The following is a 15344-nucleotide window of genomic DNA, read 5'->3' on the forward strand; positions in this document are numbered from 1 at the left end:
TGAGTTGATGGTACGACAGGGATATGTAATAGCCTTGGTCAGGGTTTATTGACGGTTGGAGTAATGTTATTTAAGGTGATAAAAAGCCTCAATTAATGAAGCTCCAGCTGTGAAATAAATATACGTTGTCTATTCTCATTTTCCCATTTTATTAACTCTGAAAATAAATGTTGTGAAAATAACAGGAAGTAAAAAGAGGACCAACTTCCCTACATACTATATTTACTTAATTAAAATCACTGCTTTCAGTGTGATGAAACTATTGACTTGGTTCAACTAAACGTCTTTCGGATAATAACACAATCCTTTCTTGAACCACACTCCTACGTCCGTGTATGCTTTCCTATACTTGTCCTTGTTCCACAGCTTATCACATATTTCACACATTGCTCTGGCATCACTGTGATATGACATATAGGTTATGACTCCATTCTGTACAATAGGCCATTCTTCAAAAATGGATTCATATTGGTCTTTGAGACGAACGAGTTGAATATATTCCTCGTCATTCTTATCCAACATATTGATGTGATTTGCCAGTGCCTTGGGCGATTCAAAATCTGCTGCGTTCAAAAAGGTTCCCTCTGGAGCTACGCTTCTGTAATCTCCTCCTCCCCGAACAATCACTATCATGTTTGCGTTGTAATAACGAAAGAATTTTTCTGTAATATAATCTTTGCAGAAAGCGTTTTCAAAGGCGAGGTAGAACTTATACTCTGTTCCAATTGTTTCAAGACAAGAGCCATCATTTAATCTTGCACATGACTTCGAACCACATTCGCCAAATATATCGACCCTGACATATTTTTTCAACTCCGCAACATATTTATGGCGTAGGCTCATAGTCTGGCAATTACTCACCATCCAGGCAACAACACCTTTCTTTGATGCCAAAATATTTGTGTAATTTTTTGACAAAGATACTGTTCTTTTTTGAAACATGCCATTTTTGTCTCTTTCGAAACATCCATATGGAGCTCTTACATCGGCATCTTCTCGATAGTCCATTGTCCAGTTGAAAGTGTCTTTCCAGTGTTCATTGTAAAGATTCATATGTCTAGCCCAGAGGTGAGGGGATTCGTGATTATGTAGAAGCCATACTTGATTCGGTAGTTTAGGAGGAGGTTTATAATCTTGAATAAGCTGAGCAGTGAACACAAGAGCGTCACTTTGATTATAAAATGCCCTGTTTGTTGTCACTCGACACTTAACTTCCGGACAATGGCGAAGCTTGTGAAGTTGAGATAAAACTGGGTGATATCTCGTTGGGACATACCATAGAATAACTTTAGTATCTAGAGAAACAGGAACAGTGGCATCTTCTATAACATGTAGCCTTCGCAACAGTTTCAAACTCCTCACTTCACCTTCACTCAGATGAATGGTCGGCATGGTTCTATAACCAGCGCTGTACCCAGAAGAGATAATGGTACCGCCGGACAGATGACTCTGCAATGAATTCGGAGAAAGTGAACTATCATGAGCGCTGATATGCTGTTTACTTCGGTCAGTCAGTTTGATCCGAGAACGCAATACATTCTTTCCTTGTTTTCCCCAATCAGGGATGAGTGGAGAAGAATCTTTGTTTCCAATCATATCCTTGGTAAAGTATATTACCAGCATACAGATGAGCACCAAGGCAAACAGAGATCGGAGGGAGAGTTGGTTCAGTATCTTTGAGCCACACCTACAACAGAAAGTAACAGGTGAATATACAGCGACAAAAAATATATATACTACTCAAAAGAAATTAAAGAACATCCGATTTTCTCATATTAATATAATAAATCTCCCAATGCACGACTGATTACCTGCAGTTAAAAGTTTATCTTTTCTTTTAATGTTCTTTGAATTCTGTTTAGTAGTTTACGTCCACGATTTTTGGGTTTCCCTCGAGTTGAAGTTTGAACACAACAAACTATTTCTCCCAAAGATGGGTGGGTCCTATGTAAAATCACACCCCTTTATGAAAAGATGAAAAAAAACCACTGTTAACATTGTGATATTGTAATGTCGCATTACAAGCATTTTAAGTAAGTGAGTAAGTGAGTCTTATGTTTAATGACACTTTGAACAGTGCTTCAGTTGTATCAATGCATGTCCTGATCCGGGGTAGAACAGGTCTTCAGCAACCCATGCTTGCCGTTAAAGGCGACTATGCTTGTCGTAAAAGGCGACTAACGGGATCGGGTGGTCAGGCTCGCTGAATTGGTTGATGCATGTCATGATCGATCCCAATTGCGTGGATCGATGCTCATGATATCAATCACTGGATTGTCTGGTCCAGACTCGGTTATTTACAGACCGCCGTCATATAGGTGGAATATTGCTAAGTGCGGCGTCAAACAACAAACCAACCAAACCAACCAACCTGATCAGATGGACGTATGAGCAGGCCCAACGTTATGCGGATCTTAGACGTTTACCACTTTGGTGACACCAACGAGCACGGGTCCGGTGCTGATAAACCAAGAGGCATAACCAGGCTGAATCTGGGATTACGATCATAGTTATAATGGCACTCAAGCGATCGTGGTTAAATTGTCCGCTCGTCACATCGAAGGCACGGGTGCGATTCCCAAATTGGACACAATGTGTGAAGTCCATTTCTATGTCCCCCGCCATGATATTGCTCGACTATTGCAAAAAGCGGCGTGAAACCATATTACTCACTCACTCAAGGGATGCAGCTCTGCACAGGGAATTGCGGTGCCTTAAGCCGAATGGGACACCCGTGCCTTCTATTCAATGACAATATATATGAATGGCCGTCTATAACAACAAACACAGGATCGGCACTCTGCAATCTCATTATAATCAGATCTCAGTTCTCGCTATCGCAAAACAAAGATCTGAGGACATCCCATTACGGGTCACGTCAGAACGACCTTTCATCCGACCAATCAAAGCGTCGCTCATCAGATCATGAAAGTGACAGTGGGAATGTGTTTTCTAATCATGCAACCTACGTGGGAAGCACTGCCATACAATCTCAACCATATATTAGACATTCCAGAATGTTCGTTTGTTCAGTTTTCAAAATTTTAACCGAGAACTGTCAACATATCTTTCAAGCGTAGTCTGAAATGGAAGTCGCCAGGTTGAAAAGCTCGAGAAAGTCTAATTGGCTGATGACGACTTCTTGTTAGTCATTTCAGTGGTCGGGCAAAGTTCGCGAAAGATTGTTCTGTCCCTCTTAGGGCCATTTTTGCAATCGAGTTCCGTCTTAGCGCAAACGGGCATACCTAAGACAATTGTCAACTCGTTGCGTAATAGTTCACATATATTTCAGATACAATTTAAAGCACATAGGGTCTTACGGAATTATACAATATGATTGAACACATATAACTATGTCTTGGGTATATTTTTAGATGCTGGACATATGTAAAATCAAAAAATATTTCTGAGGGATTCTTTAATGAAGATCTTGAAATCATACGCGCATTCTGATTGGTTTTTCGCACATAACATTCATCGAATGTCTTGCAGGTAACGGAGAGGGGGGAATCATAGAATAGTCGAATGGTATCTCTGAAATCCATGTAACGCCACATCCCGCATGTTTGTGCAAAGAAAACACGTTTCATGTTTATATGAATTATGTGCACATTAGTACCTAGCAACATTTATGTAAGGGTCGCGACAATCTGCAGGCCCCGTGAAGTTAGCGTGTCATAATAGGCGACTAACGGGATCGGGTGGTCAGACTCGCTGACCTTGTTGATCCATGTCATCGTATCCCAGTTGCGTAGATCGATGTCCATGACCTCATTCATTGAATTGTCTGCTCCAGATTCGATTGTTTACAGACCGCCGTCATATAGCTGGAATATTGTTGAGTGCGGCGTCAACAAAACAACCATGGATAAAGGTGAATGAGTGGGTGTTCTTTACGTAACTTTCAGAAATATTCGTGCCATATCACGGTAGCGTTTTAATAATGAAGTCTGGGGCAGACAATCCGGTGATTACCATCATGAACGATTCGATTTCAGCAATTGGAATGCGATGGCATTCATCAACAAAGCTAGCGCGCCTGAGCATGTAAATAATCGAGGCTGGGCCTGACAATGTTTTGTTTGTTTGATTAACGCCACACTCAGCAATATTCGGCTATATGTCGCCTTTTACGGCAAGCACGGGCTGCTGAAGACCTATTCTACCCCGGATCTTCATGGGTTGCCTGACAATGATCTTCGGTTTGGGGGCGCGATACACTTCTGTCTCACACCAAAAGGAACAGAATGCGAAAAAATGCATGAGACAAGAGGTAAACATGAAACCCTCTTCCATAGAGATAAATATATTGTTCGTTATTTTTTCTAAAAAAATGACAGTTTGGGCAGTTTCAGTTATTCTATACAACGTTAAAACAAACAAAGACGGTTTGGATTATAGGCATTAAAGGTATGATATATAGAGAATCTCACCCAAGTGTCTTTTGATATCAAATATATCAACACGAGTTGATAAAAGTGGGAAAACTCCGAGGCTTGCCGAGGATTTTTTCCACTTTTATCAACGAGTGTTGATATATTTCATATCAAAAGACACGAGGGTGAGATTTTATTTATCATCCAACATCATTTTTCCAACATTTTCAGTTTGTAGAAAGTAATAAGCAGTGTCTTAAGTGTAAAAGGTACTGCTTACAGCTTCAGTAGCAGAGCCATTAGTGATGTCATTTGATTGTGACGCCATGGTAACCAATGACGTCACAATGGTCTGCAAAGCATTGTGATGCAATTTCATTGCAGCGATATCTACAGTGTAGATATTGCTTGATCTAACCCAAGCGATATCTCCTGTGGGAGACAGTTTTGGATGATATATATAGAATACTAAACGATCTCCAGTGTAATACCAATTTTATGAAACGAGTGAATAGTTGTGGTATCTGACGAGCGAAAGCGAGTCAGATACCTCAACTTTTCACGAGTTTCATAAAATTGGTTTTACACGGGAGCGAGTTTAGTATTGTATTTATTACTTGCCATTTATAACGGGGTTTTTAATTATACTGTTGAGTATGAATAGGCTGACACCTACACGATCCACGGCATAGTCCAATTGATTCTAACAGAATAATACTTCAAACACGTCAAAAGTTGAAACGTATGAATTTAATACCATACAAAGGTCCACCTTAAGAATTCACAACATTATCGTAGGGCTAAGACTATCGCAACTCACATACTTTAACTTAGACTAACGACTATCGTTGCGATCGCCTTGTGGAACGGGCCTTGCACCTCAAAGTTTACAATAACGTCACAATACCCGATGACGTAATTTGTGGAATTTTGTTGCAAGATCCATCGGCGAAACAATGCCATGTGACGTCAGCTTAGCAACAAGGTTGCTGGGGCCATCGAGTGTGCATAAGCTCCTCTCAGTGAGCTATCAACTCCACACGTAATGTCGTTGAATAAGCCAAGGGATGTTGAGAGCTTTCAATATTTGTTCCTGAAACGTGTTCCGAGAGTACATAAGCACGCGTTTTAGTATTACACAATGTGTAATACAGCTGTATGTTTATTAAACGGGTGATCTCTTCACGGGCAAGTAATAAATTGGTATCGATCACCAATAGACAGCACATGCGTTTGCACGAAGGACACAACCTGTGTGTCCTTGCAATATGATCTGGTTGCTGCCATAACAATCGATTCTACGGCATATATTACATCATTTATGCATCAGGTTCACATTTCCAGACACATCCATCGGTGCACACATTAACCAGCTGCTAGGAGGCCGATTGGCATATTTACATGTACAATATAAAGATCCTGAGGCTTGACCACACTAAAATACTATCATACAGAATCAATGCATATTTTAAAAAAGGGTGGATACATTATAACAAACAAACAAACAAGTACTATCATTATGTCCCTAGACGCTTGGGCCGCTGGGTGGTACCTCTGTTTTGAACTTTGCGACGTGGATGGCTATTTTTCAGCTAGCACAAAGCGATCTTAGCGCTAAGACTATTGTAAGCCTATGCTAAAATATGGGAGTTAAGATCATCTTAGCGCTAAGATCGCTTTGTGCAAATGGGCAACTGAGCTGCAGTCTTGGTGCGTCTTGACATTATTACAGAGTGTTTCTGTATGTCTTATCTATTCAATTTATACAACTTTCATCACTATTTTTTACTTTTACGCCATTGGAATCTGTTTTGGCAAATATGCGGAGCTCGGAGCTCATTATCCTCTGACGCTTTGAATAAGTAAAACAATGGTAAATTCAAAAACATTCATGTAGACAAATAAAATAATATTTCAGTTAATTGAGAGCAACATTAATACCTGTGACTGTACTTGGTACACATCCTGCTTCCTCGAGTTCTATGCCACAATAGACCTCTCTTAATATTTATGCACGACCCCAAGGTCAGACTCCAAAACGAGGTTTTCCCCGCATGCTACAACTATGGCGTCAAAACAAATCAACACTGCACGACTATCTCGCTGGTGCAGGGATCAATAGGCGACGTTTTGCCTGTTATGTGTAGTGGGCCCGTTTGCTATTGTCACAATGACTTACGATAGTCGAGGATTTAATTTGGAAGAGCGGTCTGCGCGGTTATCACCTTAAAACAGAAAGAAGGCTGTGGAGTCGAGTAGTCTTTATTCGTGGCAGTAAAAATATATAGAGAGACAATTTTCAAACAACATTTAAATGTACAGTGTAGATATGATGAAATGACTTTAACGTTTTAATATAAACATATATTAAGTAATCATAAACCTTGGATAATAATCTTATTCCGATTTCCATGTTATGTAACACCAGTAACTTTAATTGGCATGACTTCTAAATATTCAAGATTTCGACTTACACTTAATTTACGTAATGTATAATATATGTTATACATCAGGACAAATTCAATCAATAATGCATTAATAATAGATCACAAAAGTTACATGGATATGTACGGTGTGGGGAGGACGGATAGATTGAACGTTTCTGAACGTTAATGGTTATTTTGATAAATACGGTAATGTAATTACAATACGCGAATGGTGCATTAACAATAGACGTTTACATTCACGGCAATCTGTTGATCAGGTGACCCTTTTCTTATCTGAAAAGGAAGTAGCTGATTGTTCGACGTACATTATAAGTTGTGTACAGTACACTACAACCCAAACGTTTGTAGTTTGCAGTAAAATTGCGAATAATGAGCGGGTAAGTTGCAAATAATTCGAGAATAATCTGCAAAATCCAAGGACTTCAACGAAAACTATTTTAATCTAGGAGTTTTATGGGACTATCACGCCGTCAATGCGTGGCTGGCCATGGAAATAGTCTCCATGCATACAATGTACGCCCTGATGAATGGATTGCAGGTACATGTAATGTTCGATAAATACATGGAATATATTCCTGCAATAATAATGCTCTCATTAAATATTCTTATTGACATGCATATTTGATTTTTGATCGACTTGCGTCGTGTCTTGTACAAATCTACTTGTATACATGTACATGTAGCTGGAATATTGCTGAGTGCAGCATTAATTCACTGCAAAAAAAATCCATATATACAAGCTTGTATATCCTTTGGAAAGATGATATTTCCAAAGGATATACAAGATTGGAATGATGATATATACAAAAATATACAAGTTTGTATATACGACATATACAAAAATAGACAAATTTGTATATATGGTGTATCCAAATTTGTTTTCTTTGTATATATTGGTAAACGGAGATAATTATTATGTATTTGTGTATAATTATTATATATGTGCAAATTGAAGTGTTTTAAGTTAAGCACTGTGTTTCTTTGTAGATGTTGGTAAAGGAGGATAATTGCTATGTATTGCTCTATAATTGTTTTGTATGTGCAAAATAGTATCAGCAAGTTACAAAAAACTGATATAGTGGCGGGTAACATTACTGGAATGTTTAATTAGTACTCCACACTGTTAGCGGAGTACATACTGTCCTTGCAATGATATTGACGGGTGGGCGGTTGAGGCGTCTGGTACTTTTCCTGGCGCGGTGCTTGGTATGTGAGTAGACTTTATGGTCAAATGCACAGAGAGGATTAGCTGTCGGGGGCGATTGCATTGGCGGTAACTTCTGTATTGAAAGTGTTTGAGCTTGGATTCGTTTTACGGGGAGGCCGCGATGTGTTTTGTAACATGCTCGTGCTCATATGCCAACAGAGTGGATTGCACAGAGGATGAAAACTATGATATCACTAGATAGACACAATTTTTATGGATAACAACTTCTTTAATACTGTAAAAAGGCGACGTTTCGGTATAGATCCTTACACCGTTGTCAAGCAAGACTGAATGAGGGAAATAGTGAAGAATATATATAGCAAGTGGATGATTAACAATAGAGGATTAACAGTAACAACAAGGGCATACAAGAGTGGGATAACATAGGTAGGTGTGACAACAAAGGGATTATGCTGTCACAACACGATGGACAGAAAACACATAGCTAGAAGCCAATGGGGGCATGAAGCCAATAAACAGGTGATTATTGGTTGATGAGTTCATGGTAGGCGGATGGGATGAAATAGCCTTTATCTCTGTTGATTGATGGCTTGTGGCGGCGAATATGGGCTGCTTCTGTTAGTTTTCTTTTGGTGAAGTCATGGAGGTTGTTGGCGAGGATTTGGACGTTGTCCCAGTTGATGATGTGATTGGGACAGTTGATGATATGGTCCGAGATGGCTGATTTGCTGTCGGATTTGATGGTGGAGGTTTTATGCTCTTTGATTCTGGTGTTGATTGGGCGGGATGTTTCACCTACGTAAGATTGCCCACAGTTGCAGTCAATTTTGTAGACTACACATCTAAACCCCAAGAGGCTAAAGGTGTAGTCTACAAAATTGACAGGGGATTAGCCAATGGGAACAAACTGCGGACCTACAGGCTATTCAAGGCATCCGCACACGTCGAGTCTTATGTCCGGAATATTCTGAACAGACAAGAGCGTAGTGTTCTTGCAAAATTGAGATGTGCGACTTTACCTTTAGAAATTGAGCTCGGCAGATTCCGGCGACCGATTACCCCACTTAATGACCGTATATGTCAGTTCTGTGATGAACTTCAAGTTGAAGACGAGACCCATTTCCTGATCAACTGTACCCTCTTCTCGGATATCCGTTACGACCTATGGAGGAAAGCCTGCACTGCCAATTCACAGTTTCTGAGTTTCCACCCTTGTGATCAACTTCGCTTCCTTATGCAGTGTGTCAGCTTGTGTAAACCTCTCGCCGCAACAGTGACGTCAATGTTTCTCCGGCGACAACGTGCCGGGCAGTGATGTATATAATGTGTATGTTTTTGTGAGTGATAGATGAGTATGTGGGTAGTGTTTGTATGTGATGTATGCGCACGTGATATTGAGTGGATTGAAAATGAAATGTGTGTAATATTTATGGGTGTGTGTGTGTGTGTGTGTGTGTGTGTGTGTGTGTGTGTGTGTGTTCGTGCGTGCGTGCGTGCGTGCGTGGGTGTGTGTGTACTTTCGATTATGTTCGTGTATTATTCTTGCCAATTTATATAATGGATAATTTAATGAGTTTAAGTGCCTCATAGATCCTTCATGGGTCGGCTGATGTTTTTATATATCATACGTATGTATACGTGTAATGTTTTTTACTGTTTTTAAACACCAGGTGGCACTATAATAAAATAATTTTCTTCTTCTTCTTCTTCTTCTTCTTCTTCTATTAAGACAGGACAACTAAATAAACAATATACCACAGGCATCTTCTTAGACTTCTCTAAAGCTTTCGACATGGTATGGCACGATGGGCTAATACAAAAACTTAAAAAAATAGGACTCAAAGGTCAGATAATAAACTACATCCAGGACTTCCTAAACAATCGTAAAATAACCGTGGGTATAGACCAAACTCTATCGGACCAATGTCCCCTAGAAAATGGCACTCCACAGGGCAGTATCCTCAGCCCCACCCTCTTCAATATAATGATAAACGATCTATTCGAGGGTCTATCCCCTAAAGTAAACACATCAAAATTCGCGGATGATGGAGCCATCTGGATCCGCACTAAAAGCATGAAAATGGCCAAAAATCTACTCCAAAAATCTCTTACTAAAATACAACAATGGGCTGACAAATGGGGCTTCTCCCTTAACTCAGAAAAAAACAACAGGAATAGTATTCAAATATAAAAACATGAATTAAAAATCTTAAACAAAACTGCAAACAATCAAATATCTTCACCCCTAAACTTAAAATACCCAAAATAGACACAACACTAGCTAGCCAAATAAATAAACAAACCGACCCAAACATAGCTAAAACTACCACACTAGCATACATACACAAAAATTGGCCAAATTGGTGTCACATTTACACGGACGGATCCTCAGATCCGACCTCCAAACACACGGGTTTCGGAGTCCATACCACACAACCAACTAAAACCACACAATCCTTCCGACTCCCAAATAACCAATCAATATTCACGGCAGAACTAATGGGCATGGCCTCAGCCCTCCACAATCAAGAATCCAAAAACCACCAAAAAATCCTAATACTTACTGACTCCCTAAGTGGACTACAAGCCCTACAAAACAAAAATACCAAAAACCGACCTAAATTAATAAATCAAATACTTAAAAGCTCCAACGACCTAACTAAGGCAGGCAAACAAATAACCTTCTTGTGGATACCCGCCCACGTAGGAATATACGGTAATGAAAACGCCGATAAAGCAGCTAAACTATCCCTCAAAATCCCAGAAATAAGCTTAAACTTACCCATCTCAAAATCAGAAATTAAAAGTGTAAACAAACAAAAAATCACAAAAAATAGCATAACCTATATCTAAACTCAAATAGCCAAATCAAAAGAGTGCTCAGCAAACCACTAACCAAACCAAAAATTCTCCATCCATCAAAAAAAATCGACAGAGTAATCACTAAACTCCAAACAGGACACACCAACCTAAATAACCACCTAAAAAAATTTAAAAAACACACTACAGGTAACTGCCCACACTGCAAACAACCAGAAACCCCAGAACACGCACTCATCCACTGCACACACTACCTAACACATCGAACCGCATTACAAACCACCCTCAATCTAAACAAGGCTCTCACTCTAGAAGCAATACTAAACCCACAAAATAAACTAGAAAACTTCAAGGCCTTAGGCGTATTCTTAATCAAAACGGAACTAATAAAACGCATCTAAAACCATAATAACCTACCAAATCAAAATCACATAAACAAACAATCATCCACCATACCCAGCTCCCTTAGTTCTCCTCCCCAACCCCATCGGCATCTATTCCAAATCTCAAAATTCCCAAATTCTTTATAAGCAACCCCTAAAGCCCCCTCTTGGGTTGCACAGACCACCCTCGCCCCTTTCGGAAACACATTAAATGGCCTGGCCGGGCCCGTGTGCGAAATACGCATCAGTCGGAAAGCGCACGTTAAATCTCCAAAGTAAGTAAGTAAGTAAGTAAGTAAGTAAGTATGCCCTTGTTGTTGCTGTTAATCCTCTATTGTTAATCATCCACTTGCTATATATATTCTGCACTATGTCCCTCATTCAGTCTTGCTTGACAACGGTATAAGGATCCAAACCGAAACGTCGCCTTTTTACAGTATTAAAGAAGTTGTTATCCATAAAAATTGTGTCTATCTTGTCATCCGTCAACTTCTAAGTAATGCCTATCAAACAAGTTATGATATCACTACTTAAAAATGTTGAATTTGGTTTGTTCTGAGCTGTCGGTTTCATTGTAGATATACATTGTTATAATGTGAAATATCGGCGGAAACGCGGAAAATCGCGTTTCGTAAAACGGTAGTCCTTGCAAAAATCATCTACAAAATATTATCAAAGATTATTTTTTAAAAATACTACGAAAACATTGTGTTGCCGGACTACAATGGCGGATTGTCCTGTTTTCGTTCAGAGCGTTCAGCATCAAACATGCCTTTATTATTATTCATAACACAATCGTCGGATCTTACGTTTCCAGACATCATACGTTTTCTATCATGGATACTTGCACTATAGCGGGGAATGTGGCGTCACACATAAAAACTGTTAATACTCCGATGATGACTAAGTTTATGATGAAGTTGTCTTTTATAAGTGAATGAGATGTTGAACTGGCTTGGTCTAATTGGTATTCACTCCCTGGAACAAAAATATTGTTTACTAGCATTGTATTATGAGCAACCGGATGCGTAAATAACGTGTGTAATATATTCCCGTATCATATTTTATAATACTTGTTCTTTTAATATTGTTATCAATGAGAGAACGAAGATTACCTTGAAAAAACACAACAGCATGCATATGTTCTTGCAAAAGGAAACTTGATATATATTCATATGGTGCGAACCATATGTACATCAATAATAATAATAATAATAATAATAATCATAATCATAATAATACATCATGATGGCAGTTTCAATGTAACGATTAAGTATTTCTAAAGATATGGAAAATAAATCTTGATAACTGCTTTAATCTTTGATCTTTGGGAAAATAATAATGACATATCATAATAAACATTCTTCATTTGCACTGGTAGTTACACTGATTAATGAATTGAATTGATTGTCTCTGAATAGTTTTTGTGTACTCCAACCCTGCATTGAAGCCTGCAGCAAAGTCATACATGATGTACTGACGTGGTCCCAGCTGGCATAACTTCATCTATTCATCTGAGGCAACAGCTTCTTTTTGGAAACAACTGGGTCATCACTGATCCATGAATATATTCTTACCGCTATTGTCAACGTTGTCAGGAATTTGTTTTGTTGGCAAATCGAAATTGGTTATTCACTAGCATTCTCAAGCATTGATGTTTCATATTTCTATACAGGAGTATTGGTTGATAACAACATCTGGTGTCACATGACACCAAAAGATAAGAGGTATATCTGAAGTCAATAATATTTTATTCAGGAAACAATAGTCAGATTTAGTAACCCCACCAGATTTTGCATCATGTCCAAATGTCGCATTCTCGTGTTCTAGTGTTTTAGACGCAGTCCGTGCGCATGCGTGATATCAGAAGGTCAAGGCGCATGCGCACATTAGTAGTCCTGCACAGTGGTCATGCTTCTATCATTCTCTTCTTTCGCCAAGTAGCATTTAGAAAATGTATGACTTGAGCTTGAAAATGCTATCATGTAATTTACATACACAAAGACCCATGTAGAGTAGAGTAGACTCCTCTCCCTTTGGTGCTGTTTTCTATGTACTTTAAATTAAAACCCTCAACATGCTAAACATAATTTAACAAAAGAAATTGTGTACATGAATGTTCATGGATAGTGAAAACATTAAAGTGTGAGGAACCTGGAAACAATATATATCACTGTCAGTGATAGAGTAAATATTGCTTAAAGCCACATCAGCAGTATTGCTGTAACAGTTACAGAAATAATCACATTATTATTCATCTAAACAAAATTCTCCAAGACCAATTTGTAGCATTCGGCTAAAATGAGATTGTCCGATGTTTTTACACGACACCATAGTCGCTACTTTAGGCCATTCAAAATTAATTAATAGATTATCATCCTTTCCCACCTGACTACAAAACATCCCGCCTTACATTATTCTATTGCCTCAAACTTCCTAGAAATAGAAATATCGCTAATATGTGTGTTCCTACTCCGTGCACGTAGCCCCACTGAACACGCATGTTGCATGTGAATCGCATCCTTCGACAGCAATTGTACACAGATGCCTTAAAGGGGCACTGATCTAACGCAATTCCCCGGACTGGTTGTTGCCTTTGTTATTGTTTTTTCCCCCTTGAGTACCCGGATGATACGCAACGCAACTGAGCGTGACCAGAGACTGGGCTACCGTCTGCAAAGACAGCTAAATAAACTTGGAGGCTGGAGGCAATATTTGCTTTACGAATTTTTGCATAAACACTGATTGGTTAACTGTGATCTATAAAGATTTCGACAAAGGGCGCATGTTAATTAATTTCTTCAGCCTAAACAAACAGACAAAAAGAACGGCGGAGCTCATCGGATATCGTCATTTGGAAATACCCCAGATGGTCATAGTTTAATACTAAAAAAAGTATCTATGCAGTGAAAGCAATTTCGGATTGCGTCGATAATACGATTACTACTCCCTTGTTGTCATCCACGTTTTCTCGTATAACCCTACACTTGTGTATTTGTCGTCATTCACTTGATGCTCAGTTAATGAATTTATTACAGGTACAATTAGTGGTAGCACCACTTAGATTACCTGGCAAAGGTTCCCATTTTGCATTTATTGTGTCTGGGGTAATTATTCAATCTAAATCCAGGTTTGAAGTGAGGTGAAATGTGTCTTATGTAATATGCACGTGGCATCCCAGCAAGAGGTGAATGATCACTTGATTTACTTTTTTTGTAAATAAACGGATCGTTCCTAGTCATCAAAGGATTAACAGAAAATATGTTGATTGATTAATCACTGTTATCTTGCACAGTGGATATGTCAAAAGTGAGTGTTTACATGTCTAGGTTTACTAAAACAAAGGGAATACACTCATGTCATGGCTTGAAGTGCCGATGTAAAAACAACATACTTTGTTCAAAGGATTAACTGATAATACGTTGATTGATTGGTCATTGTTATCTATCACTCAATGGATTTTTTAGGAACCGTGGACGTTATGAAAATAGTTGTCACGTGGGCTTTCTCAGCCGACCCTTGAGACTTGACACCTATGTGAAACACCTGAAACAATCCAAGTGATCAGTTGAGAAACGAACACGGGTTATAATATCCCGAAACGATATAGTTCTTTTAAAATATTTGATTGTTACAGAGACACGCGACATCGAATAAGTTTCTTTGTACAGCTGCAGACGAGTGGGATATTGTTCCTTTGTGTGGATATTCACGGATACATTCTTCGAACAAGGAAGCTCCTAAAATTTATACACAGAAATTTGGTAGGTTGCAATTATGGTATTTGCATTTTGATTTCCTTCATTTTAACCGATTCGTTCTTGTTTCTCTACGTCTTGGTTGAGAAATTCTTCAATGCGCGATAGACGTTGTTTTCACAGGTCTTTTCCTTTGTAAGCATGTATATATTACCGTCAATTTGTAAAATGTGATTCTCTCAGGCAATTTATAAAATGTGTAAATATTTCAGTCATATTGACTAAAAAATTTGTCCAGATTGATTAAGGTGATCAAAAGGGCCTACAAACATCACAACAGATTATTATGTAGGATTAGAAGCCTAACAACATAGACATGTACTTTTCAACGTAACATTTTCAGTCTCTTGGTGATGACATTAAACATCAAAATGTTTGGAATTCGTTATCAT

At 38.7% G+C, this 15344-nt stretch overlaps 1 protein-coding gene across 1 annotated transcript; it reads right to left on the reverse strand.

Annotated features, from left to right (window-relative positions):
- Positions 1-218: 218 nt before the first annotated feature.
- LOC139459077 (glycoprotein 3-alpha-L-fucosyltransferase A-like) lies at positions 219-6381 on the reverse strand. Its single transcript, XM_071240518.1, has 2 exons — positions 6318-6381; positions 219-1687 (listed from the first exon to the last, which is right to left on the reverse strand). The coding sequence occupies exons 1-2, from the start codon at positions 6338-6340 to the stop codon at positions 277-279; spliced, it is 1434 nt and encodes a 477-aa protein (XP_071096619.1). The 5' UTR covers positions 6341-6381; the 3' UTR covers positions 219-276.
- Positions 6382-15344: the final 8963 nt, after the last annotated feature.

The sequence above is a fragment of the Haliotis cracherodii genome, unplaced genomic scaffold, assembly GCF_022045235.1.
Source record: "Haliotis cracherodii isolate W230 unplaced genomic scaffold, xgHalCrac1.p SCAF_13, whole genome shotgun sequence".
In the NCBI taxonomy this organism is placed as follows: domain Eukaryota; kingdom Metazoa; phylum Mollusca; class Gastropoda; order Lepetellida; family Haliotidae; genus Haliotis; species Haliotis cracherodii.

Excerpts from the sequence above, each read along its gene's own strand:
- LOC139459077 (XM_071240518.1), bottom strand. The coding sequence starts at position 6,340 with ATGTGTACCAAGTACAGTCACAG. Across the intron at positions 1,688-6,317 it reads TGTACCAAGTACAGTCACAG|GTGTGGCTCAAAGATACTGA; the intron begins GTATTAATGTTG and ends TTTCTGTTGTAG.